General features: G+C 41.6%; 1 protein-coding gene across 1 annotated transcript in view; it reads left to right on the top strand.

The window, feature by feature from the left end:
• FAT2 (FAT atypical cadherin 2) overlaps positions 1–26,239 on the top strand; it is a 101,143-nt gene that overhangs the window by 56,535 nt on the left and 18,369 nt on the right. The window contains exons 4-14 of the mRNA XM_077266370.1: positions 11,135–11,196; positions 11,277–11,588; positions 11,881–12,091; positions 12,220–12,359; positions 13,098–13,373; positions 14,084–14,294; positions 16,137–20,183; positions 20,476–20,672; positions 22,478–22,631; positions 25,010–25,243; positions 25,464–25,850. Of these exons, the coding sequence (XP_077122485.1) occupies positions 11,135–11,196; positions 11,277–11,588; positions 11,881–12,091; positions 12,220–12,359; positions 13,098–13,373; positions 14,084–14,294; positions 16,137–20,183; positions 20,476–20,672; positions 22,478–22,631; positions 25,010–25,243; positions 25,464–25,850 (6,231 nt within the window). The remainder of the gene's footprint in view (positions 1–11,134; positions 11,197–11,276; positions 11,589–11,880; positions 12,092–12,219; positions 12,360–13,097; positions 13,374–14,083; positions 14,295–16,136; positions 20,184–20,475; positions 20,673–22,477; positions 22,632–25,009; positions 25,244–25,463; positions 25,851–26,239) is intronic.

The raw sequence follows: 26,239 nt of genomic DNA, 5'->3' as shown, positions 1-26,239 counted from the left end.
CTATGGTGGGGAGTGGCCTAGTGAATAGAACCCTTAGCTCCCCCCGGGGGCCCGGCTGTGAAATGTATTGGTGTCTGTGATACCTGATCAGATGAACTCCTTCAGTGCCATCAGACGTACCATAGCCCCCCATAGTGGCGGAGCCACAGTACTGCAACGACCAGGACTCTGGGGCGCTGCAGGTACATCTGCAGTGCTATCGACGTGACATCAGTTCTGCAGCCAATACCAGACACTGAGAGCAGCAGAGGAGACTCAGCTTGGACCAGGGGACTTCTGAAAGAGGACAACCCCTTGAAGCCAACAGCTATATCTTCCAACTCTTCCATGCTCAGCCAAGCTGGGTGTTCCTGTGTTCTCTATGAGAGAACCACTGCTAGACTTCTCTGTCCCCCTTGTAGAAGTTTATCTCCCCCGAGAACTAAAGGATCAGCCATTGAAATTTATCATCTGATCCTCCTCCTCCTTGACATCATCAGGGGAGAGTCAGGAGGACCTATGTCATTAGATGGTCATCAGACCAAAAATGGTGCAGATGACTTATGTAATGTGTAGGGAGACCTTTAGTTGACACTCACTGAGGGACTGCCACATGACATGAATACCCCAAAAATTTAAAGATATTATCCAGGCTACAATGGTTTTGGGAACAACTTTCAGTCAAAGAAAAATCTAAACTGTATGGTAGTTATATTGAAGCAGCGCTATCATGATCTGCCAAGCAGTTCATATAAGTAATATTTCACCTGTAACCATAAATGCCTACAGTCTCATTTTCTCTAGGACTATCTGAAATATTTGGGAACAATCCAGGAAAATTTGGGCATGTCGGGTGTCAAAAGATATGGGATTCATGTAAATCCCATCCAAAAATTGACATTTCCACTTGATTTAGAGCAGCCTTTCAAATTTTGGTAAGAATGTGCTACTACTGATGACCACAGGTATTGTGTCTGTGGCCTCTGATGTCTGTGGACAGTGCAGTCACCCATACAGAAAGTCAACAACTGATGAGGAAGCAGGGTATGAAAATGGGAGATCTGAGTGTTTAAAGGGACTCTTTCAGCACAAAATGACTGTTCAAACCAAGCACAGGTACTAGGTGTCCCGTTGGCATGGCCAAATAGTTCTTTGGACCTCCCTACCTACTTATTTCCCATCTATCTCTGCCCTCCCAGGGCTCATTTTAAGCCAGAGCTGTCAATCAAGGAAGAGTAGGGTGGAGATAGATGGAAAACCAGTAGCCCTGAAGGTGCACTGATCAATTTGGCCACACCAAGGGTGCACTGAGCATCTGTGCTTGGTTTGAACAGTCATTTTGCGCTGACACATTCCCTTTACAGCAGCACAAAGCAAAGTATTCTTGGGTTTTAGGTGGCAGAAAAGTTATTGCTAGTGGAGCTAAGACTGGAAGAAGACCACAACCGAATGGAAGTGCAAGGAGGGAATATGCAGGTTAAGAAGAAAGTATTAGGATGGCCTTTCACATTCCAAACATGCCTGAAAGCAGCTTATCTCCCATAGGAACAAATTATTGGCCATGCTGGAATCCAGTATGACCAATTCTTCTTACCTCGGAAATCTTCCTTTAGGGGACAGTCTCGGGTCAAACCATATTAGGCAGATTCTGCCAACATTACAGAATTTAGCCAACTTTTTTAAGTAGGACAAGATTACAGTGTCCTTCCTTATTACATGATTTTTAGGAATTAGTATTTATACAATCCCAACTAGTCTAGGCCTCCAAATATTAACATGTTTTGTAGGATCTGAAATGCTTGAGTGATCTCTTACTGCATGTTCAGCTACAGCTTCAAAAATCTCTTTGCAATTTGTCAAGTGAGCAGCGGCTAAGATTCGAGAGTGATAGTTTACTGTTAGGAACGTGACACAATGATGATAGTGGAAGGATGGAGGGCAGCGCTAATTGCACCTTTTCTGTCATAATCATAACTGATCCCTCAGCAAGTATCAGGCTCTATCTATTTCTGTGCTCGAAAGACACAAAGACTATTGTAAGGGATGAGCCGCGATGTTCTATGCTCTATTGTTTGACTTCTCGGCTTTACAACAGATAACCTCAATTTTGGGGAGAGAAGAAAAAAAACTTGAGTGAAAATGACAAACGCTGCTGTGTTCACTTCTCACTTCTGGATTTGTACATAATTGAGGGAGGCGGCAGGTAAAATGTGTGTTTTAGAAACAAGAGCCTGAAGGATTTGTACAAGATGCAGTCTAACGGCAGGTCGGGTCTTGTTTGGCACAAGGGTTAGACTCAGTCTCTGGAGCTCTACAAAGGTTGCACCATGTACTGAGCCTTACAAGGAGAAAATATATACTGTGCCTGTAGCGTTTGACTGTCCCACCAGATCCGCAAAGGCTCCTCCAGTGGTCCTAGGCTTTCACGCAGCGAGATAACCCAAAAGTCCAGTAGAAGACACCCATTTGGAGATGAATTTGAAGCCAATCATTTGACACTAAGACCTATTTCTTACCGCTTCCCCTCTCTGACCACAAATTTCTATCCTTCACACTCACAATTCCTCGCCCACCCCATCACTCTCCTACCTACCACACTTTCAGAAATCTACATGCTATTAATCCTCACGCACTTTCAGACTCCCTACACTCATCATTGTCCCAATCTCTTCTTTTTCCTGTCCTGATCTGGCTGTACAGCACTTCAATGACACTCTTAGAAGCACCCTAGACCAAGTAGCTCCCCTCACCCTCAGAACCTCCAAACACAGAGTGAAACAGCCCTGGCTCACATCGCAAACCCGATTTCTCCAGCGATGGTCTAGGAGTGCTGAACGCTTATGGAGGAAAACACGCACATCAGAAGACTTCATACACTTCAAATTTATGTTAAGAACCTATAACTCTGCCCTTCACCTCGCCAAACAGTCCTACTACACCACCCTGATCTCCTCACTATCCAACAACCCCAAGAAACTTTTTAACACCTTTCACTCCCTCCTCAGGCCAAAAGCACAAGACCCTATCACAGACATTTGTGTTGATGACCTGGCTTCCCACTTTATAGAGAAAATAGACAATATCCGTCAGGAAATCCGCTCCCAGACACCAAGTGCAATGACTCCCATCCCTCCCTGCATCTCCCCTGGCTCACCCTCCACATTCGATCCCATCACAGAAGAAGAAGTCTCCAAGCTCCTCTCCTCTTCTCGCCCGACTACATGCACCACCGACCCCATTCCCTCACACCTCCTCCAGTCTCTCTCTCCAGTCGTCACAACTCACCTAACTACAATTTTTAATCTCTCCCTCTCCTCTGGCATTTTCCCCTCCTCCTTCAAACACTCTATCATTACTCCATTACTAAAAAAACCCACCCTCGACCCATCCTGCACAAACAACTACAGACCGGACTCCAATCTCCCCTTCATCTCAAAACTCTTGGAGCGCCTGATCTACTCCCGCATTACCCGTTACCTCTCCACTCACTCCCTCCTAGACCCTTCACAGTCCGGCTTCCGCCCCCTACATTCGACAGAAACTGCACTCATCAAGGTGACCAATGACCTTCTGACAGCAAAATGTAACGGTGACCACTCTCTGCTCATTCTCCTCGACCTTTCTGCAGCTTTCGACACTGTTGACCACCCTCTCCTACTCTCTAGGCTCCAATAACTAGGCATTAAGGACACTGCTCTCTCCTGGTTCTCCTCCTATCTTTCTGACCGCACCTTTAGTGTCCTGTTCTCTGGCTCCACTTCGTCTCCTCTTCCTCTCACTGTTAGGGTACCTCAGGGCTCAGTCCTTGGTCCCCTTCTCTTCTCCCTCTACACAGCCCCAATTGGACAGACCATCAGCAGATTTGGCTTTCAGTACCATCTTTACGCTGATGACACACAACTAAACACGTCAGCCCCTGACCTTACCCCCGCTGTACTACAGAACGCCACTGACTGTCTGTCTGCAGTCTCCAACATCATGTCCGCTCTCTATCTGAAACTCAACCTCTCCAAAACTTAACTTTTTCTGCTCCCGCCTTCTGCTAACCTCCCTAAATCTGACATTTCCCTCTCCGTGGGTGGCACCATAATAACACCCCGGCAGCAGGCACGCTGTCTGGGTGTTATGTTTGACTCCGATCTCTCCTTCACCTCCCACATACAATCTGTTGCCCGCTCGTGCCACTTACACCTAAAGAACATCTCTAGAATCCGCCCTTTTCTCACTATAGAAACAACAAAAACTCTCACTGTCGCCCTGATCCACTCCCACCTAGACTACTGCAACGCTCTATTAATTGGCCTCCCCCTCACTCGACTTTCCCCTCTCCAGTCTATCCTTAATGCAGCAGCCAGGGTTGTCCATGTAGCTAATCGTTACTCAAACGCGTCCACACTTCGCCAGTCATTACACTGGCTGCCCATTCATTACAGGATACAATTCAAAGTACTTGTTCTCACCCACAAAGCTCTCCACAGTGCGGCACCCCCTTACATCTCCTCCCTCATTTCTGTCTATCGGCCTAGCCCACTGCTGCGCTCTGCAAATGACTTTCGACTACCCTCTGCACTAATCCGTACCTCCCACTCCCGACTCCAAGACTTCTCCCGTGCTGCGCCAATCCTCTGGAATGCTCTACCCCAAGATATTAGGACCATCCACAACTTGCATAGTTTTAGGTGCTCGCTCAAAACTCATTTGTTCAGAGCGGCCTATCACGTTATCTAATCAAAGTCATTTTATGTTTGTGTGTGTGTGTAGCCCATTCACTATCTCCATCTACCCCCACCCCCTGAAGATGGCTGGACCATCATTGTAAATATATCATTCTAAATACACACCTGTACTTTGTATCTCCCCCACCTCATTGTAGATTGTAAGCTCTCACGAGCATGGTCGTCTTATTGTGCTTTATTATTGTATTGTTAACGTTGTTACTTATGACTGTTGTGTTTGAAACTGTTAAACTGTAAAGGGCTGCGGAATATGTTGGCGCCATATAAATAAAGAATATTATTATTATTATTATGGGATGGTTCACCACTGACCTACTACATCTTATCGATGATATATCCTTTAGGCACGGTGATGATTGCAAAGATTACGAGCAGTCAAGTGGATCTGGTTGGGTGCATGTTCTGTAGAGATGGAGGTTTGGTCTTCAGCCCCCGGCACATTAGGCAGCCATAGGAACGTTTAGCTCGGCCACGTGATCCTGTGTACTCTATGAGAGATGCTGGTAGACTGCTGCGGCAGTAGCTTATGTCTATGAGAACAAAAGGATCAGCCATTGGAAATCGAACAAGTTGGATCCTTCTCTCTCCCAACATCTTCATCAGGCCACCATACACATAAGGCTGTTGGCCGATTCTGACGGTATTGTTGGGTTGGGAAGACTTTACTGTAATATGTATGAAACTTTTAGAATGATTTTCTTATGGCGCCATATACATAGATACTTTTTTTCACTCTACAATGACTTCGATAAAAGAAAATTGCTATCCCGATGAAAAATGGCACATTTCGTTCAACGTTATGACATATGGAGAGCATATTAAAGCATCTCAGCACATACAAGGAGGTAAAAAAAACCAGATCGGGCCACATTACCACCATATTGTGGCTCTGCAGCACTCAGAAATGGTATGGAGCCATAAAAGGGGTTTTCTTGTCTCATAAAGTGATGCCTTATTACTAGCATGTGCCAACACTTTAAAATAGGCGAGGGACTAATGACAAACTTTTCAGCCCCCCTTCTGTGCAAATAAATGGAGTCAGCTCCAGTTCTCAGGGCAAGGAAAATTACAAAAATCTGGGGTTCCAAATTTTAGATCCCAGTCGATCATAAAGTGATTAAATACTGCAATCTAGTGATATGCCATCACTTTATGGGATATAAATCTGGTTTAATGGCTCATGTATGTGACTGACTATATACCGTGGGGTCCCACAGGTCGGACCTCAATCGATCATAAAGCGATGGCAAATCATTGCCATACACCATCCTTTCATGACCCTTTAAGCTGCTTGCAGTCACTAAATTAGGGTCCGTTACTGCAAAAGATGGCAGCTTCCCAGTTGGAGACTTTGGCCGGTGCGTTGCCAAATTGCATTTATTTAAAGTTATGACACCGTCATCACATTTGCAAAAGCTGAACTTTATATATTGACACCTCAGAGCTGCCGTGGGATTAAACCAGTGACCTGCTAAGCTTCTGTCTGAAGATCTGTCCCTTTAATTAGCGATAATGTTGTCAAATCGTTGAGTAATGTAAAGATCTCCTTGACAGTCACAAGCTTAGATGATTGGGAAGGTCATAGTTAAGAGTGACAGAGAGACTAATAAATAAGCACCTGCTGTGTAGAACGTATGTTATATACTTCCTTTTGCTCAGTAGCGCCTCTCTTGCCTATTGGCTGTGTATGGTATTGCAGCTAACCCCTATTTGGGAGTGTTGAACTGAGTGTGGTACCCGGCAAAGCTCTTAAGATTTTCACCTATGATGTTGAAAGTTGGGTCATTATGGAGCCTTGCATGATACCAATGTGGGCGTTTTTCACTCCAGTCCTAATGAGGAGAGTGCTGGAATGAGATGCGCTAATTCATTAAGACTTAATTAGTTAGCGCATCTTACAACTGGCGCCTCTGCCAAAAATATTACACCAGTCAAGAACTGGAGCACTTTTCTGGCATAAGTTTTGATGAATTTGCCAGGCGGGATTCACCACGTCCCGTCCTACCCCACCTTCGCTCACTTTGGCAAAACTTGACATAAAACCGGAAAAAGTTGATAAAGTTTTGCACAACTGCAAGAATTTTACGATATTTCAAGGTGTTTACACCAAAAATTCTGGCATAAACACTTTGATGAATAAGGCTCTACATTTTTCTTTATTTTGTCCATCTGTAAATCAGAAATCTTGAAATGTTCACACTGGTCACTGAGCCTTATACTAAATGTTCTGTTCTGGACAAAAGACTTTTCAGCAGCTTCATTATCATCACTGCCAGGATTTCATAGAGAGGTAACACCTCGATAGACAGTAGATAATACTTCATTTCAGATCAGTAGGATCTGAGTCAGTCTATTGCTTCGAAAATCCAAGTGCCCAACAGGAGTAGGGGTCTAATATTAGGTCTATTGGCCACTGTGAGAATTGCAAGACTTTTTTTTAACCTAAATATTTATTTTTTTAATTTAAATTTTAAATTAAAAAAAATTACATTTAAGCAGTAGATAATTTTACAATTACACATTTTCTTTCATAAGCAAGTTTGAGGCTAGAAAACACATTCAACATCAAGTCCAGAACATGATAAGTTTATAAAAAAGGTGTAAGTCAACAAGACATGCCATAAATGTCCAATATGTGCTGGTCCCACCGCTAGATCCGACATCCATCTCATGCCTTTACGAGCTGTTAGGAAAGGAGACCTTTTAACGAGCCTTGGATCAAAGCCAAACCAAAGTCTCAATTTGCAGAAACGTGTTTCAGGATGTTGCCCCTCCTCAGTGTTAAACAAGAGATCTGATTTGAATGTACAAAAGGCCTCTGACTGGGCTCTAAGGGCTAATGTTTCTCCAGTGTCAGGAGACTTATAGGCCATAAGGAGAAACATTATCTCCTAGACCCCAATCAAATAAAAATGTTACTATGCTGGTTTAATGCAATTTTTTGATGCAACGGTACAAAAAAAAAAACTGTATTACTGTAAAAAAATAAATTCGAAGATGAGAGATAATGTCCGCACCAGGGTCTCCATAGTTTTTAGTGGGAACCTTGTTTCTACCTTTTGATCTAGTGCTATTAACCTTGGGTAGCAGATGCTATGTACTGATAAATGCCTTTACACCTATGACTATCCTAATAGAAGCCCCATCACCACCAGCCCTAAACGCAGATGTTTACTGTAACCCAACTCAATGGAAAACTCGTAAAAGGATGCCGGAGTAGACAAGAGGTTGCATGCTTAGCATACCCAGCTGCGCTGAGTAAATGGCTTCACACAATATATAAAGTGTACAACCTACGGCGGATCGGTGCCAACATTTTTGATGGTTCCTTTGTGAAGAAGAAAATTTGGGGTTAGGCAAAGCTATTTTCTGCTTGTCTGCACCCAGCACCTACAGATTCTTTATTTGTAAGAGTAAACAATATACCATGGGGAACCTTTTTTTTCACGTTGGCATTGGTAGCCTCTCCTGTCTGAAGTAGGTTAAACCCTAAAATTCCTGGCTTTCATTCACACAGATAAACAACGCAACAACCTCTGGTGAAAGGTTCTGCTTAACAAATAACAATGCCCCAGCTGATCCTCCTCCTGCCTGTCCCAACACGAGCTTCGCGCTAACAATGCCGAGCAGCTATTCACTATGGCTGTAGGCACAATGCTCCCCTCCCACACAGCTGGGTCCTTTCAAGACTCGGTAATGTACGAAGAACGGCGGCGTGCAAAGACTTAAAGACGACCGGTACTTCCCGATCGAGGAGCAATAACATTGAGGTGCACAACCACCATCAACTCCACCAATGGAGGTCTTCAAACAGAGGCTGGACAGATGTGTCTGAGATGGTTTAGTGACTCCTGCATTGAGCAGAAGGTTGGACACGATGACCCTGTAGGTCCCTTCCAACTCTAACATTCTATGACTCTATGATCTTGCCACCCTTCCTCTATTTTGGCTCCCAGAGCAACTCTTCAAAAATTGGCATATTCAAACAGCACTATGAAGAGCTTTAGAAAAATCTAACATGTGCCCCTACCTCTCCCATCTCCCTTGGATGGAGGAGCAACTATGACATCAGCGGCAAAGGTCTAGCTAGAGAAAGAACAGAGGAATATCGGCAGGGGATGCTTCATAAGAAGGGCACCATGTACCATATACAGTTAATTTTTTGGGCTTTGTCGGAGAATATAAATAACTTTATTGTTGGGGGTAAAGGAACATTTATGTCCCACCCCCAGCTCACCTGGGAACATCCCTGATCCTCCTTACCCACCCAGGAATGCCCACTTTTTGGCACGGCATTCAATTTTTCCCTTTCTGTATCCAAAAATTTGAAAGAGCTAGCAAGTATGCTTTAAAAAGAATCTGTCACCAGGTTTTTTCCACTTCATCTGTGAGCAGCATAATGTAGACTGAGACAGAAACCCTGATTCCATTGACGTATAACTTACTTGGCTGCTAGCTGTAGTTTTTACAAAATCACTGTTTTAACAACAAGAGATTATCACTGGAAGATTAGTAAACCTTTTGTCAGGAAGTCCCCCATATTCATAAAATTTGTATAACTCCATCCCCACCACTGATTGGCAGCTTTCTGCCTATGCACAGTGTTCACAAAAAGTTGTGGTGTGGGTAGAGTTATACAGAACTCGGCATTCAGGAACTGCTAGATCTGAGGCAGATAAAACGTTTATCAAAACTGCAGCAAGCAGCCCAGTTAGTGATACATTGTTGGAGTCATGGCCTCTGCGTCTAAGTCATGCTGATTTCAGTTGGAGCAGTAAAAAATTGATGACAGATTCCCTTTAAGAATTTTAACAAAAGATGTGAGAGTCCTACATGCAAGATATTACAAGAGAAAATTGGGGTGACTCCAAGTGTAGAAGTGCTTATTTTATAGATGAGTGTTTAATGTTCAGATTACGGAGGATCTTAGTAGTAAATTGTTGATGGAACATAGAGCCTGGATAGAGTGGTAGACATAAGTGTGAGTACGTTACGGCGGAGAGCTTTCAACAACCGAACTGATTATTAAATGAATGCTGATCAGCTACTGGTTTTTTAATTGGTGCTTGTTTAATAGAATGTTTAGAACAGACCACATTTCCCTTGTGCACAGAATGGTCAATAATAGATCATTCTGTACACCTAAACCGCCATTGTTCTCTGCAGCACACGTCATGTTTAAAAATCATTTCACCCAACGAACAAGTGTTTTGCTCGTTCATCAGGTGATTGACTACCTGCTTATACTGCCCTATTATTGGGAAAAATCTACGATAGTCAGTCAGCTTTAGTGTGAAGTTTAAATTTCATTTTCTAGTGAAAGGGCAACCAGTGTAATGACTGGCACAGCGTGGAGGCATTGCTGTAGATGCTGCTTTTGATAAATTGGAGAGATCATTTAGGGAGGGAAAACTGATTTTTGGTAAGGTAAAGCAACAGTGTGACAGTGTAGGCTGTGAAATAGTAGATCGGCATTATTGTAAAGAGTATTTTGAGCTAATATTAATCTTTCCAGTGTGCCACATGCCATTTCAACTTCAGTTTCCGTAAAGCAGGTGTCCACGATTAGAAAAACCTATTTTTTCCAAAAACAGCACCACACTTCTCCACAGGTTGTTTTTGGTATTGCAGCTTGGCCTTGTTCAGTTCAGTGCAGGTAAAAATTAATAGCAGGCACACCTCATATACAGATGTTGTGCTGTTTTTTGAAGATAGCAGTGATGTTTTATTAAAGAGGTAGTCTTGGACTTTAACATTGATGGCCTATCCTGAGGCTAGGTCATCAATATCTGATCGGTGGGGGTGTGGTTCCTGGCACCCCTGACAATCAGCTATTCTCGGTGTCAGCAGCAGCCAGAACTGTTTTTCTGTCGACAGAATAGTCGACCCCCTATTGATTTGAATAACAGGTGGATGTGCTGTACCCGACAGTGGTCACTACTCAGTTGACGGAGCTGTGATGTGCAGCTCTTTATCTGAGCAGTTCTAACCTCCGACGACACCAGGAACAGCTGATCGGCAGGAGTGTCGGTTGTTGCACCCACCCAATCAGACATTGATGACCTATCCTAAGGATAGGCGGCCATCAATGTTAAGGTTCCCTTTAATCTAGCACAATTCTTTGTCTCCTTGGCAACAGACTACAAAGTGGCATCTTGTAGTCTGTTTCTAAGGAGCCAACAAAATTTCAATTAGATGTATCATATCTTCGTGCTATGATGTTCAACCTATGGCACTCTTACCATGAAAGTACAAAAATATGTGGAATTGTAGTTTCACAACAACTGGAGAGACACAAGTTGGAGGCTACTCTCTTATCAAGACTTTATTAACAGCATTTGATATTTTAAGTAATTCACCCAACTTCAAGCACTGCATAAAGTTTAGAATACATTTATTAAATGTCCCTCCTTCTTTAGGTTTGATTTCTACCACTGAGAAACAGCTGGACCGAGAAAATCGTGAAGAACACATTCTCGAGGTAGAACCTCAAATATGATTTGCTTAGATTTTGGCATCTTTTAGGCTCAGATTTCATGGTATATGTTGCCTTTCCCATAGGTCACAGTGTCAGATAACGGGTCGCCTCTTCTTCAGTCTGTCTCTCGTGTTGTAATACAAATCTTAGACGTGAATGACAATACTCCAACATTCTCCCAGAAACTGTTCACTGTACAACTTCCAGAACATGTTGCCTCCACCGGACCTTCTCCCATCTACAGACTTATAGCTCTGGACCGGGACAAAGGGAACAATGGCCAAGTGACATATAGTATCATGGAACAAAACGATGAAAAATTTATTATGGATCCCAACACTGGTGTCATTTCCTCCGCTGCTTCATTTCCAGCTGGAGAGTATAACATACTAACGGTAAGTTAGGGAATCTTCATAAGTCGGTGGTCAACCATAAATTTTTGGTATAATTTTTGCTAAAATACAGCCAAAAACATTGCCTATCCTACTAAGGGGATATAATACTTTTTAGCTGTTGATGCATTTATTTGCTAGAAGGGTTGTCCAAAATTAGGAAACCATGGAGTTTGTGTTCTATTTTAATTAATTTTCCAGCTTCCTAGATTTGAGCTCTTTATTTTCCCCGCAATTACAGTAGAATATAGAGATTCAAAGCTTCAAATTTGAATATTTCTGGTCATTTGTCTAGGTAAAAGCTACAGATGGGGGTAATCCCTCTCGATCTTCCACTGTGAGACTTCACATCCAATGGATCAAAAATCCCGGACCTTCAGATGAATCTCTGGCATTCGATGACCTGCAGTTTGCCTTCACAGTCATGGAGAGCGATCCCGTGAACCACATGTTGGGGCTGATCAGTACAGAGCCGATGTACAGTCAGTGTTGGTTTAATATTACAGGTAAAGTTTACCCTTTCAACCCCTTACTATATACAGTAGTTGTATGATTTATATCTAGGAGCAATGAAGCCAACTAACATTTTTGAGATTACATGGAGCTCAGAGTTATTTCCAATTTTTGTCCCAAGGTGGCAACGATGACCTAGACTTTGACATCGACAAGAGCACAAGCGGTTTGGTCATTGCTCGACCTTTGCAGTCAAGCAGAAAATCATTCTACAACCTCACTGTACAGGTTACAGATGGCTCCCGTTCAATAAGCACCCAGGTAATTTTTCATGATGTCATTTTTATCTAGTTGGATACAGTCTGTGGATTAACATCTACTGAACATTTCAACGTCGAGATGGTTTATGTTGCAATATTTCATTTTAATATGCAGTTACCAACCTAAGATCATCTTCCAACCACAAATTCATGCATGCCTGACAATGAGGTTGCAGAACCTTTTTGAGGACCATACATCCTGTAGAACTGGTGTAAATCCTTAAAACCAGCAGTCATATAATAATATGGGTGGCCCGGTCCTTACGGCCTTGGATTAAGCCAATTCGCTCTTCCATAGCAATGATCATGCATTGGAAGGCGCAAATTTGGAAATCTGTAGCAGATGTGGCTGTAGTAATAGCCCCAGTTGGAAATGTGATGGACCAATGCAAATTCCAGAGCTATTCGTCAATAGTCATCATTCACAATTTTGCATTGTATGGTGTATGCTCTCATTATACTCTCACCTTCACTGATGCATGGTTCTGGCCAAGCCCTACATGAACACTTGGCGACTTCTTCTAAACAATTGAATAATGGATGAAGTATGTCATCATCCTTGTAATTAACATAATTATTACTCTTCAGATCATTTCAGTTAAGGTTAGTGAATCAGCAATTGATTACGTACTCATTTATGTTATGAATAGTCGGGAATGCATTAGTTGACAGGTGAATTATTGATTTCCTGTATATATTATTGGAGGGCCTTGGTTTATTATCTATACCTCCTTTATAGGTTCACATCAATGTTCTCCCGGTTAATCACCACCGTCCAAAGTTTGTACAGGATCACTACACAGTTCATGTTCTGGAGGATGTGCAGTTGGGAACCAAAGTATTGAGCGTTAACGCAACCGATGAAGACAGCAGGACCAGCCTGGTTTACACTATACAAGGTGGTGCAGACCCAAGAAGTTCCAAAATGTTCAGGATGGACTCCAAATCCGGTGCCTTGTACATCACAGAGACAATGGACTTTGAGTCAATGCCAATTCACATTCTCACAGTTATGGTAGGTTCTACAGTTGTTCATAAACCAACCAGCTAGATTGTATTACAGAAACAGCATTGGACTGGGGTTCCTCTGCCCACCAGATGATTCTGAGGGCCCATTCTCCATCGATACAGAAGATGCATTGCACATACAAGACATATCATAAGTCAGATCTAATCAGTTCTTCGTATGTTAACCCACAAAAAGTAGACTCTAGTGGCAAGTGATTGGTTCCAAATGGGGTTACCTTCTTCTGCTAGACCTTTGAGTCCTTTATTGTAGATTGTGTGTTCTCCACCACGAAACATGGCACAAATATTATTTCATGGGTGTCAGCAGGTATTTTTGAGTGTAAAAAGTTTCCTACACATTGGAAAATAGGCTATGGGTATGACAACCAGGGTAGAAGCTTCTAAGTAGACATCTGAGGAGGCCCACTATAAAAGGGGCTTTGGAGGTGATAAGCATACAAAAAGAAATGAAAGACAGTAGACAATGGGGAACAGGACATTATAAGACCATCAAAGAAGGCAAGGGTATAGGCCGATTATTTTTAAAACTCACGGTGATCATTGTGCAACTCAATCCAAGTTTGGCTGTGGAGCACTAAGGGCAATTGTAAAACCCATGAGTAAGGCTCGGATCTCCAACATACCTTACCAGAGAATCATTGACCATGACAAATGTGTTATAAGTGAACTTATTTGCTCATTTTTTTTCTCTTCTAGGTACGAGATCAGGGAGCTCAAACAAAGCGAGATTTTGTAAGAGTCACCATTCAGGTAGAAGACATTAATGACCATTCACCTCACTTCATTAGATCTGTATATGAAGGAAGCGTTTCAGACTCATGGAGTGCTGGAACTGAGGTTCTTCAAGTACGTGCTACAGATAAGGACCAAGGACTTAATGCAAATATCCAGTACTCCATACAGTCAGGTGATTATTCCATTAAAATATTTACTGTGATTTTTCGGCTAAAATTTATGTAGCACTTTGTATTTACACAAATCCAGTCTATAGTTTTAGACTAGAATATGGGTCAATATAATAATGTAGAATAACTCTTCTTCTTAAATATATCATCTGAATCCTTCCGCAAATGTACTGAATGGTTCATAACAATAGTTTGTCAAACCGGATAAACAGCAGCCTTCCACGATTGAGACAAAGGATTTTATTATCAGAAGAATGTGCTGAGAGCAATATAGTAGATAGTTGTGCAGATTGCTGACTCGCCATTCCTGTCCTGTAATCAGCTGAGTCGTATTCAGTTGTGCCATAACAGCGCCATTCCTCGCTACATCGGTAGTTCTATGTGAACTCTAGCATCAGCAGAATGAAATGGTCATGGTCCTCTTTTGTTTACACCAGGAACCCACGGATCACCATAATGTGGTCCTGTGTCCTCTGCTTGAATGAAGCAGCAGCCATTCATGTCTTTGGGGCTGACAGAATATTACTAGTGAAATCCATGGTCCTTTCATTGTTTATATAGACACAGCACCATACACAGGCACAGTACCATCCACACACACACACAGCGTCATAAATAGGTAGAGCACCGTACATGGGCACAGACCCATACATGGGCACAGACCCATACATGGGCACAGACCCATACACGGGCACAGCACCATACATGGGAAAACACCATATATGGGAACAGTACCATACACGGGCACAGCACCAGACACTGGCACAGTACCAATCACGAGTGTGGTTTTGTCTGGGACTGCACACTTAAACTGGCTATCAAAGATAGTGAAATTCTCACATATCCCCATCAGTGCCGTAAACTATGAGCGGAACAGCAATGCTCATACGTGATCGCCACTCCATTCAAATGTAAGACACAGGCCCCCATCTTTAGGATTGAAGGAGGGGGAAAATCCAAACAATCAAGCACAATAATAGGTAATCATTTCTAATTGTGGGACAACCTTTTTAAAGGAGTTTTCATTTTTACAGAAGCCCAAAGCTGATCATATGAATGTCGCTCTGCCTGGTATTGTAAAAAAATTAAAGGGATTTTCTGTTGTTAAATAATTTTATTCTATGGACTTGGGAAGGTTAAAAATATCAAAAGCTGTCATTTTCACAGATCGCTGTTCTACTGTAGCCTGTCTGCCGCGGTCACCATTTTTTATTGACAAGCTGTAGTGTTGATGTCATGACTATACCCCAGTGATTGTCTGCAGTGGTCTCATGTGATGTAATTGTGTCACTGTGTGCTGTAACTTGTCAACAAATACCGGATCAACTGTATAGAGGAATAAAACAGAACATAGAATAAAATAATTTAACAGAAAACCCACTTAAGTACACTGCAATACCAAGCAAAGCCACATTCATACGTATGGTGCTGTGGCTTTGTAAACAGCGAAGGAAGCCATTGTCTCCAATGCATCTATAGTCTGGACCCAGAATGTATTTCCTCTGATGTTGTACAGAATGTTTTCTCATATATTAATATGGAAAACATAAAAAAGTTTTTTTTAAAAGTACCTTAACCCATGTTATGCTGTATTGCACTAGAAGATTTGATTGTATGGGAGAACACAGGCACTTTTACGTTGACGCTAAATGTCTATGTGTGTGTGATATGTAATTGTCAAGACCCCATGTGCCACCACAAGACCGCATGTGTGAACCCTAATTGAATGGAGGTGACATTCAAAAGTCATGGAAAAGGGTGGTGCTGTTTCTAGAATTCAAAAAGGAACTTTTTGTTGTCATGCAACTGTAGAAATTTGACTTTTTTTTGTTTTTGCTTAACAGGTGACAATGAAGGATATTTTCAGATTGATGAATCTTCAGGTCTGATCACCCTCGCAAAACCACTGCGGCAATCTACAAAAAGCCAAATTTCCTTGAGCATTCTAGCTGTAGATCAAGGCACACCACAACTTCAGGACGTAGCCTCAGTCCTCCTAAAAGTCAGAGCATCTGATGCGTCACCACCCAAATTTATCTCTACAGAACACGTGGTGGAGATAAGTGAATCAGTGCCTGTCGGAGCTTTTGTCACGATGGTGTCTGCAACCAGCTGCTCCTCCATCAATTACGACATCAAAGACGGGAACAAGGAAGAAGTGTTCTACATCAATTGCTATTCGGGAATTATCACTACTCAAAAAAAATTGGATTTTGAAACAACCTCATCTTACCAGCTCAAGATACGCAGTTATAGCTCCCTTGGATTTTCCAGCGACACAACAGTCTTTATCTATGTCATTGATGAGAATGACAACGCCCCGGTCTTCTCACGAGCCTCTTACTTGGGTCAAGTCAGTGAAGATGCTCCAGTTGGAACCATGGTGACCCATTTGGACCTTACTCCTCTAATCATTCATGCTACTGATAATGACACAGAGTTGAATGCTTTGTTGACTTACCAAATCCTAGACCCTGAAATGCAGAATTACTTTATGGTCAATCCAAGTATGGGAACAATATTTACAGCGGCAGAACTTGATTACGAACAGACTACACAGTTTTCTTTCTATGTACATGTATATGATTCAGGAAATCCAACTTTGTACGCCTCTCAGCCAACCAAGATTACCATCCAAGTCACTGACGTCAATGATTTCCCACCTCAGTTCCGACAAGACGTGTATGAACTCAATGTGTACTCACCAGTTTATACCAATATGCAGCTCCTGAATTTGTCGGCCGAAGATAAAGATTCCAAAGTGGAGTACAGTATCTTAAAAGGCAACACAGACAAGATCTTCTCCATTGATCCCAACACTGGTCGCCTTGTTGTAAATGATTCTTCCCACTTGAGCGCTTACCATGAACTCTCAGTAAAAGCTTGGGATGGGATGTTCCAAAATACCGCAATTGTAAAGATTAACGTGACTGAGATGCAAACAACCAACCTAAAATTTGATAAGCCGTTTTATACAGTAAATGTTACTGAAAATGATCCTCGCATCTTGGATCTAATGGTGGTAGATGTGGTCGGAAACCAAATAAATGAGCCGGTTTATTTCTCCATTCTTACTTGCACAGAGCAGTTCCAGATAGGTGCATCTTCTGGACTTCTCCAGACTAAAGGCTTGGGGTTTGACAGAGAGTATCGGGACAAATATGAAGTGATGGTGGAAGTAAAAGACAGTAGAAATCCACCTCGAGTATCTCAAAGTAAGGTTGAGGTGTATATAGAAGATCTCAATGACAACGCTCCGGTATTCATGAACACCCCATATTACATAGCTGTGGAGGATGACCTAGAGCCGGGAGATGTTATTTTCCAAGTGTCCGTTATTGATAAAGATTATGGAAGAAATAGTGAACTGTCATACCAGTTGAAAGAAGATTTCAAATATTTTTGGATTGATCCTTCGATTGGAGATATCATTCTCAAACAACCCTTTGACTATGAAGCATTAAATCAGTATGTTCTGAAAGTGATTGTCAGGGATCATGGTAAAATTGCACTGCAAGCTGAAGAAGAGGTAGTAATCATTGTAAGAAACAAATCTAACCCAATTTTTCAAAGTCTGTACTACAGGGTTACCGTGCCAGAAAATGTACAAACTTACACTCCCATACTGCACCTCCAGGCTCGGAGTCACGAGGGGTTTCGTGTAATTTACAATATTGTTGAAAATGAAGCCCTTAGTCTATTTAGCATAGACTTTAAGACAGGGTCCATGAGCGTTTCAGGGCAGCTGGACTTCGAGACAAAAGCCACTCATCTGATAACAGTAAGAGCTACAGACTCAGCCTTGGGTCACTTTTCAGAAGCAAAGGTCTCAGTTAATGTGGAGGACATAAATGACCACTCACCCATCTTCTCACAGTCAGTTTACACAGGCCATGTCATGGAAAAACTACCTCCTTACAAAGCCGTAATTCAACTTCTGGCTTCAGATCAAGACTCAGGAAAAAACCAAGAGGTCTCATATCACATTATAGGAAATGACACAGATGGAACTCATGAATTCTTCCACATAAACCACAAAACAGGCGAAATCTCTACCACCCAAGAGCTGGACTATGAAACCACCCGTCAGTTTCAACTCAAAGTGAGGGCTACAGATAATGGTGTTCCTCCTCTGTACTCAGATGCTCTGGTTATCATAAATGTTACTGATGTGAACGACAACCCTCCAAAATTCAGGCAAGAGAAATATGAGGCCAATGTAAGCGAACTGGCCAACTGTGGACATATTGTTGTTAAAGTCCAAGCTCTTGACATGGATAATATTGATGCTGGAAAGCTGGAATATCTGATCCTTTCTGGTAATCATCATAGACATTTCACCATAAACAAGGCATCTGGAGTTATATCCCTTTCGAACCTATGTCGGAGCAGTTTAAATGTCTCTTACCATTTACAAGTCTCAGCCTCAGATGGTGTCTACAGGGATATTGTACCAGTATATGTCAATATCACCCATGCAAATAAGCATACGCCGTTCTTCCAACAAGATCTGTACGAGGTAGAACTTGCCGAAAATGCAGAAATTGGGACAACTGTGGTTGAAGTGATAGCAAACGATCCTGATGAAGGACCTTACGGGACTGTGAATTACACTATAATAAATAAGCTGGCTTTGGAAATGTTTGCAATAGATAATACAGGACATATTGCAACTTTAAGAAAATTAGATAGAGAGAATGCAACGGAGAGATTCATAGCTATTAAAGTTATGGCCACAGATGGAGGTGGAAGGGCTTCTTTCTGTACAGTAAAAATAATTCTCACGGATGAAAATGACAATGCTCCAGTGTTTATAGCAAATGAATATGTATTATCTGTCCAATCTAATTTAAGTAACGGAATGCCCATTATTCGGGTGGTTGCTTATGACGCTGATGAAGGACAAAATGCTGATGTCACATACTCTATAGATAAATATGATGAAGATCTGGTTCAGATTAATCCCTACAATGGTACTATCATAGCCAAGAGAAGTCTTTTTGGATTGGAAAATAAAGATATTAGCTTTACAGTTATAGCCAAGGATGGGGCACCACCTAACTGGAGTACATTGGTACCTGTTCATCTTCACGTTGTGCCAACAGAGGTCAATTTGCCCAAATTCACAGAACCACTGTATAGTTTTTCAGCATCGGAAGATCTGCCTACAGGTACTGAATTAGGTTTGGTGAAAGCAAAGGCTGCAGAACCAATCGTCTACAGCCTCGTTGAAGGAACGACCCCAGAAAGTAACAAAGATGGGGTGTTTAGTTTAGATAAGCACACGGGAGCTGTGATAATGAAGAAGGGTGTAGACCATGAGACAACCAAATGGTACCATATAGATGTTCAGGCCAACTGCCCTCACTTGGGGAAAGACTTGGTGAGTTTAGTCTCAGTCAGCATTCAAGTGAAGGACATTAATGACAATCAACCTGTTTTTGAAGCAGATGTCTACCGAGCTTCATTAATGGAGAATTTGCCTGCCGGAACCACTGTAATACAGGTTACTGCCAATGACCAGGACACTGGCTACGATGGAATCGTGGTTTACAGTCTGAAAGGAGATAATAACATGATCCATACATTCTTTACCATCGATACTAACAATGGTTGGATCACAACCCTTAAGGAGCTAGACTGTGAGAATCAAGAGGTCTACCGTTTTTACGTGGTGGCATCAGATCTAGGCAAAAAAATACGTCTTTCTTCAGAAGCACTCATAGAGGTCACCGTCACTGATGATAACGATAACCCTCCAAGGTTCACCTCTCAGGTCTACCGAGGATCTGTAGCTGAAAACAGCCAACCAGGACAGGTCATCTCAACCATCAAGACAGGGGACATTGATATAACCGAAAGCAACAGGAAAGTCACATGTTACATAACAGGTAAGTTAGACACATTTCCATAATATACTGGTATGTCTTCCCTTACCTTTTCTCTTGGCTCTAGATGCCCAAGTGGAGTGAAACATGTAATTTTGTAAAAGTAATTTAATCTGGTTATCTCGTGTCACTCATGTTGAGTTTATTAAGCCAAGAGTAAATGTAAAAAAGCAACTTGTAGACCTTCTAAAGATTATCACTGTAATTCCTGGACTTCATAGCCTCATGCAGCTTCTTTACATGACATCAGTAGAGATAGTAGTCATCAATGGAAAATATAATGTTCTGTTGACAGATGGAGACCCATATGGCCTCTTCAGCATCAACGAAGTTGGGAACCAGTGGGTGATTTTATCTAAAAGCTCCTTGGACAGGGAAGAGACAGAGAGACATTTTTTAAGAGTGACGGCTTCTGATGGGAAATTCCAGGCAACTACTGATGTGGAAATCACCGTGTTGGACATCAATGATAATATTCCGGATTGTCAGCAGGTAAGTGGTCGATAAATATGTGTTATAAAAGTTAATAAAACAATACAAAATTTGTATATTTCTATAATTTTGGCAAATTTTGAATAAGACTTTTCTTTTTTATTTACTTTCAATTTTATATAATTTTTTTTCTTTTTTGAGACAAAAAGAAGAAGGAAGCCATAAGGCAGGAAAAACATAATTGTGAGTTCTTTCGCATTTCCCATTTTAGGGATCTAAGCTGAGATTTTGCGAAGAAGGCCTTTTCCCCAATTTGGCAATTGATTAGCCTAAAAAAAAACTACATCAAAATTACTGCTAAATAAATTCCACTTACCATAAATTACATTAATAAGGACCTGTAATTTGCCATAAATGTTTTTTTTTTACTTTACCTGGTGTAAATGCCGCTGTTCTCCTGATTCCGGCGTTGTTTCTCTTTTGTTCCTGCTCCTCTCCTTTCCTGAGATATGGCCCTTTCTTCTCTGTATGTATCTAGTCTTTTTATCCAAGTGGGCATAGTCCTTGAGTCTTCTCTATTCATGTATTCCTGAGGACCACGCCCAGTTGGATAAAAAGACTGGGGAGAGGGACCATATCTCAGGAACAGAGAGGAGCAGGAAAAAAAGCAAAACAACGCCGGATTCGAGGGAATAGCATTTACACCAGGTAAAAAAAAGATATATTTGTGGCAAGCTAAAGATTTTCTTTAAATGGTAACTGGTATTTCTTTTTTTACCCAATAAATCAATAGTAAATATAAAAAGCTTTAAAAAATATTTTATTTCAGAGACGTGCCTCTTTCTCCACTTATCAGACTCCTCTTCTCCTCTCCCGGCCATTTGTGATGATCAGTGCAATAAAGCTGACTTAACCCTTCACTCAGGAATGAGAGTAGAGATGATTTAATATTTTGGAAAAGGGAAAGGGAAGAATAAGAAAAGAGTTGGAAACAGACAGTGACACACACACAGACACCGCTACTTCTATTATTTTTTTAATCTGTGCATGTGCTGGATTCACAGCTACACTGCTTAGCACTTCTGAGTAATGTCTTTCATGCCACGTCTGAAGCTAGTATAGAGAAATGGATGAGCAGGAATCCCTTGTGTCTCTTTGTACTTTGTATAGGAAACATCATACCAACTATTCTCCAACCACTAGGTTAGGTAAAACTTGACAAGTAGTGATGGGCCTATAGTATAAAAATTTGAGAACACTAAATAGAAAATCCATGAATGTCCACCACTTTTGGCATAATACGGTGCATCAATTTTGCACCCACAGTTCTTGAAGCCTCAACAGTATGCATGACACCGTAATGTAGTACTGGGCCAAAAATGTATTTTTCAGACCTCTGTTCTTGGACTTTGGGGACAGTTATGCAGTGGATTATGCTCATATGTAGAAGTGTACATGCTTCAAACGAGGAAGACTTCTGAAGGATAGCAGTCTGCCACATCTTCATAACTCAAAGGAAGAGATAAGAAGAACCAGCTCTCTGGTGCCTGAAATTTCATTTTTTGTTTTGGCTGATTCCAAAAATTGCAGATGAAAGGGGCTGTCAAAGTGAGTTGCTCTGATCACCCTGATAATAAGCCGCAGCATCTTGATACGTGTCTTGTTTGAGTGCACGGAGAACCTGGTTTTCCCTCAGTAAGTAGGAGATACCTAGTCCCTACTCAGCTAGAAATAACCGCACATTACAGAACAGACGCTCTTATTCAGCTTTGTTTAGGATTTCACATTCCTGAAACGGTTGAATTGCTTCCATGGAGAATCAAGAAAAAAAAAAAAAGCTAAGATAATTCTCTTTTTTTTATCAGATGCTTTATACAGCAAAAGTAGCAGAAGATGCCCCTCCTGGTGTCTTTATCCTCAAGATATCAGCCAGAGACTCTGACATCGGTAACAATGCCATGATCACGTACGGACTTTATGGACTTGGAGATGATCAGTTCCGACTGGACCAATATACTGGTAGGTATTTACCAAGAAACATTGCTCTGTGATTTTACTGTATAGGCACCCACATTTTTGGAATCTCCTTTGCATAACATAAGGCAGCCATATACATTCATGGACGAAAGTGTTGCCACCCTTGAAATTGTTAGAGAAAATTAAGTATTTCTCCCAGAAAATAAAAAAAGGTAAATTGGACAGAATTTCACACAAAAGCCCCAAAATGGGATGGACAAAATTGTTGGCACCCTCAGCTTAATATTTGGTTGCACGCCCTTAGGAATAACTAACTGCAATCAATCGCTTCCTATAACCATCAACAAGCTTCTTACTCCTCTCTTCTGGAATTTTGGACCACTCTTCTTTCGCAAACAGCTCCAGGTCTCTCATATCCGGAGGCGCCTTCTCCCAACAGAAATTTTAAGATCTCTCCACAGGTGTTCAGTTGGATTTAGATCTGGACTCATTACTGGTCAATTCAGAACTCTACAGCACTTAGTTTCCATCCATTTCTGGGTGCAACTTGACGTATGTTTGGGGTCATTGTCCTCGTGGAAAATCAATGACCTAAGACACAAACCCAGGTTTCTGACACTGGGCACTACATTGCTACAGATTTCATGATGCCTTGCACACAGTCAATACATCCAGTGCCAGAGGCAGCAAAACAACTCCAAAACATATTTGAACCACCAACATATTTGACTGTAGGTACTGTGTTCTTTTCTTTGTAGGCCTCTTTCCATTTTCAGTAAACAGTAGAATGATGTGCTATACCTAAAAGCTCTATCTTGGTCTCATTTGTCCACAAGACGCTTTCCCAGATGAATTTTGTCTTACTCAAGTACATTTTGACAAACCGCAGTCTAACTTTTTTATATCTCTGTCTCAGCAGTGGGGTCCTCCTGGGTCTCCTGCCATAGCGTCTCATTTCATCAAATGTCGATGGATAGTTTGCACAGATACTGATGTACCCTGAGCCTGCAGGACAGCTTGAATTTCTTTGGAACTTGATTGGGGCTGTTTATCCACCAGTGACAAAGGAACATCAAGATCTCTGGAGATGGACTTGTAACCTTGAGATTGTTGATATTTTTCAACAGTTTTGGTTCTCAAGTCCTCAGATAGTTTCTTCTCCTCTTTCTCTTCTCCATCCTTAGTGTGGCACACACAGACACAATATAAAGAATGAGTCAACTCCCCCTCTTTTTATCTGATTTCATGTGTGATTTTCATATTGCCCACACCTGTTACTTGCCACAGGTGAGTTTGAACGAGCATCACATGCTTGAAACAAAGTTGTTTACCCACAATTTTGGAAAGGTGCCACCAATTTTGTCCAGACCATTTTGAAGGTTTTGTGTGAAAGTATGTCCAATTTGCCTTCCTTTCAGTTTTTTTTTGTTACTTCAATACACACAAAGGAAATAAATATGTGAATAACAAAACATGTGTAATTGCAGTAATTTTCTTGGAGAAATACTTAATTTTATGGAACAATTTCATCCATGACTATATATTAGATGATTGTTGAATCTAAATGTGTATGTGGTGTCTCAAGTATTCACAACAACGGAAAAAAGGACCAGCCACGATAGACTTCAACATGGCCAATTCTTTGTTTCGGCTGGACAACTATCTACATGTCAAAAATTTTCAGACACAATGCAGCAAATTTAGAGCATCTAAAATCTATAAAGGACGTTCCTGGATAAAAAGTGGCATTACTGGGCAATATTTGTCCCTATTCCCCCAGCAGAAATATTGGGAAGCATGCATCCAGTGTCTATGCATCTAGTGTCCTGATGTTGGAGGAAAGGAGGATCAGGCATATTGGATTTCAGCAAGTTTGATCCTTTTATTCTCATGAGCGATAAGTCGCCACCAGAACTCTGAACCAGTAGGCAAGTTTTGAAAGGTTTGGTGGAGATAGCTTTGGCCAAGAGATATCTAAGGTGTATGTCGTCCTTTGAGCTGGCCATTCACTTGAAAAAAAAGTAAGCCGAATAGACAGTTTTTGGTGGAGTTGGGACAATGTCTGGACATGGCTATTCCTTTCTCCCTATTTAAATAAAAACAAAAAACATGCACACATGGTCAAAAACTATTCTATGTTTGGGTTTGATTGCATGTAACCCTACCAATTAAGAGACTGAAGGTGATCTTCACAACGAAGATCCCATCCAGTGTCGAAAAGCCAGTGGTGCTTATCTTGAAGCATATCGGAACCGTGGTCCTTGCAATTGTTGTTGTCCTACCTAACAACTAGCTAGGGTCTCAGCAGACGGACCCCATGATCCGCAAATCCTAGAAACATGTTATCACTTGCTACTATTAGAAGTGTATTACATTTTTTTGACTGATATAACCATTTAATGTTTCATCACGTCTACCAGGTGAGCTTACAACGTTGGCTCCACTGGACAGAGAGAAGAAACCCTCTTACCACATGATTGCAAAGGCCACAGATGGAGGAGGACTGTCGTGTCAAGCAGACGTAGTCTTATATTTAGAAGACGTTAACGATAATAGCCCCACATTCTCCATGGACCACTACTCCATCACCGTCTTTGATAACACTACTTTGAAGACTCCAGTTGCAGTCGTTTCCGCGAAAGATCCAGATGAAGGTAATAGAAAATAATTATGACACTGTACTTGACAGTCAAAATAAAGATGTCGATGGGCGAATTGTAAAATGTGATTCAATTAAAATTGGTTGAATTATCAGAAGGAACTTGATTGAACAATTTTTCTTTCTCTTTGTGTGTGGGAATCATCATGGCAAGGGCGTCCTTTGGGCAGTCTTCATAGCGAGAATAAAATTGTTCTGTTGGTTTTGTCCTTTAGGTTTGAATTCTGAAGTTCGATATTCCCTCAAAAACTCTGCCAATGGACTGTTCACTGTAGACGAAAACACCGGAGTGATCTATCTTGAAAAGCCTCTAGAAAACATGGAAGACCAAGTGATTGAGTTGATCATCTGTGCCACGGACCGTGGTTTGCCCCGTCCACTTTCAACATGTCAGCCCATTTCAGTATCTGTGGTGTCTCTGAGTTATTACCGGTCGGTTTTCGGAAACCCTGAAAAAATTATATTGGTGCCGGAAAACCAGGCTTTAGGATCAGAGCTCTTGAATCTGTCAGAGTTGACTCAAGACTTGGATGGCAAATCAAAGATCACTTATGAAATCTTGAGTGGGAATGAAAATGGGATATTCCTTCTGCATGATACAGGTACGGTCGTCTGTATGTTGAGAAGTTTAGATTTACTTGACTACAGAAATTACGGTAGGTCAAATTAGTAGGAACACAAGCTGTTTCGGCACCCCGGGCACCAATGTTGGAAAAGTCTTCAATCCCTACAGGCATAATTTTCTTGTTGTAAACTATTTTAGGCTTGTTTCTAGTAAAACTAAGAGCAATACGTCATGAAAAGCTTTGAATTCTCTGTCTACTTAGAAAACAGTTCTGCATGTAATAACCTAAGGGAAGACAAAACATAGTTGTACTTAAAGGGAATCTGTCTTAGGTTTTTGCTATGTAATCTGAGAGCAGCACAATGAAGGGGACAATGCCCTGATTCCAGTGATGTGTCACTTACTGGGCTGGTTGTTGTTGTTTCA

This window comes from Ranitomeya variabilis, chromosome 5 (assembly GCF_051348905.1).
Source record: "Ranitomeya variabilis isolate aRanVar5 chromosome 5, aRanVar5.hap1, whole genome shotgun sequence".
Classification (NCBI taxonomy): Eukaryota; Metazoa; Chordata; class Amphibia; order Anura; family Dendrobatidae; genus Ranitomeya; species Ranitomeya variabilis.
The sequence above is the reverse complement of the archived record's forward strand: the minus strand, read 5'-3'. Positions and strand labels throughout refer to the sequence as shown.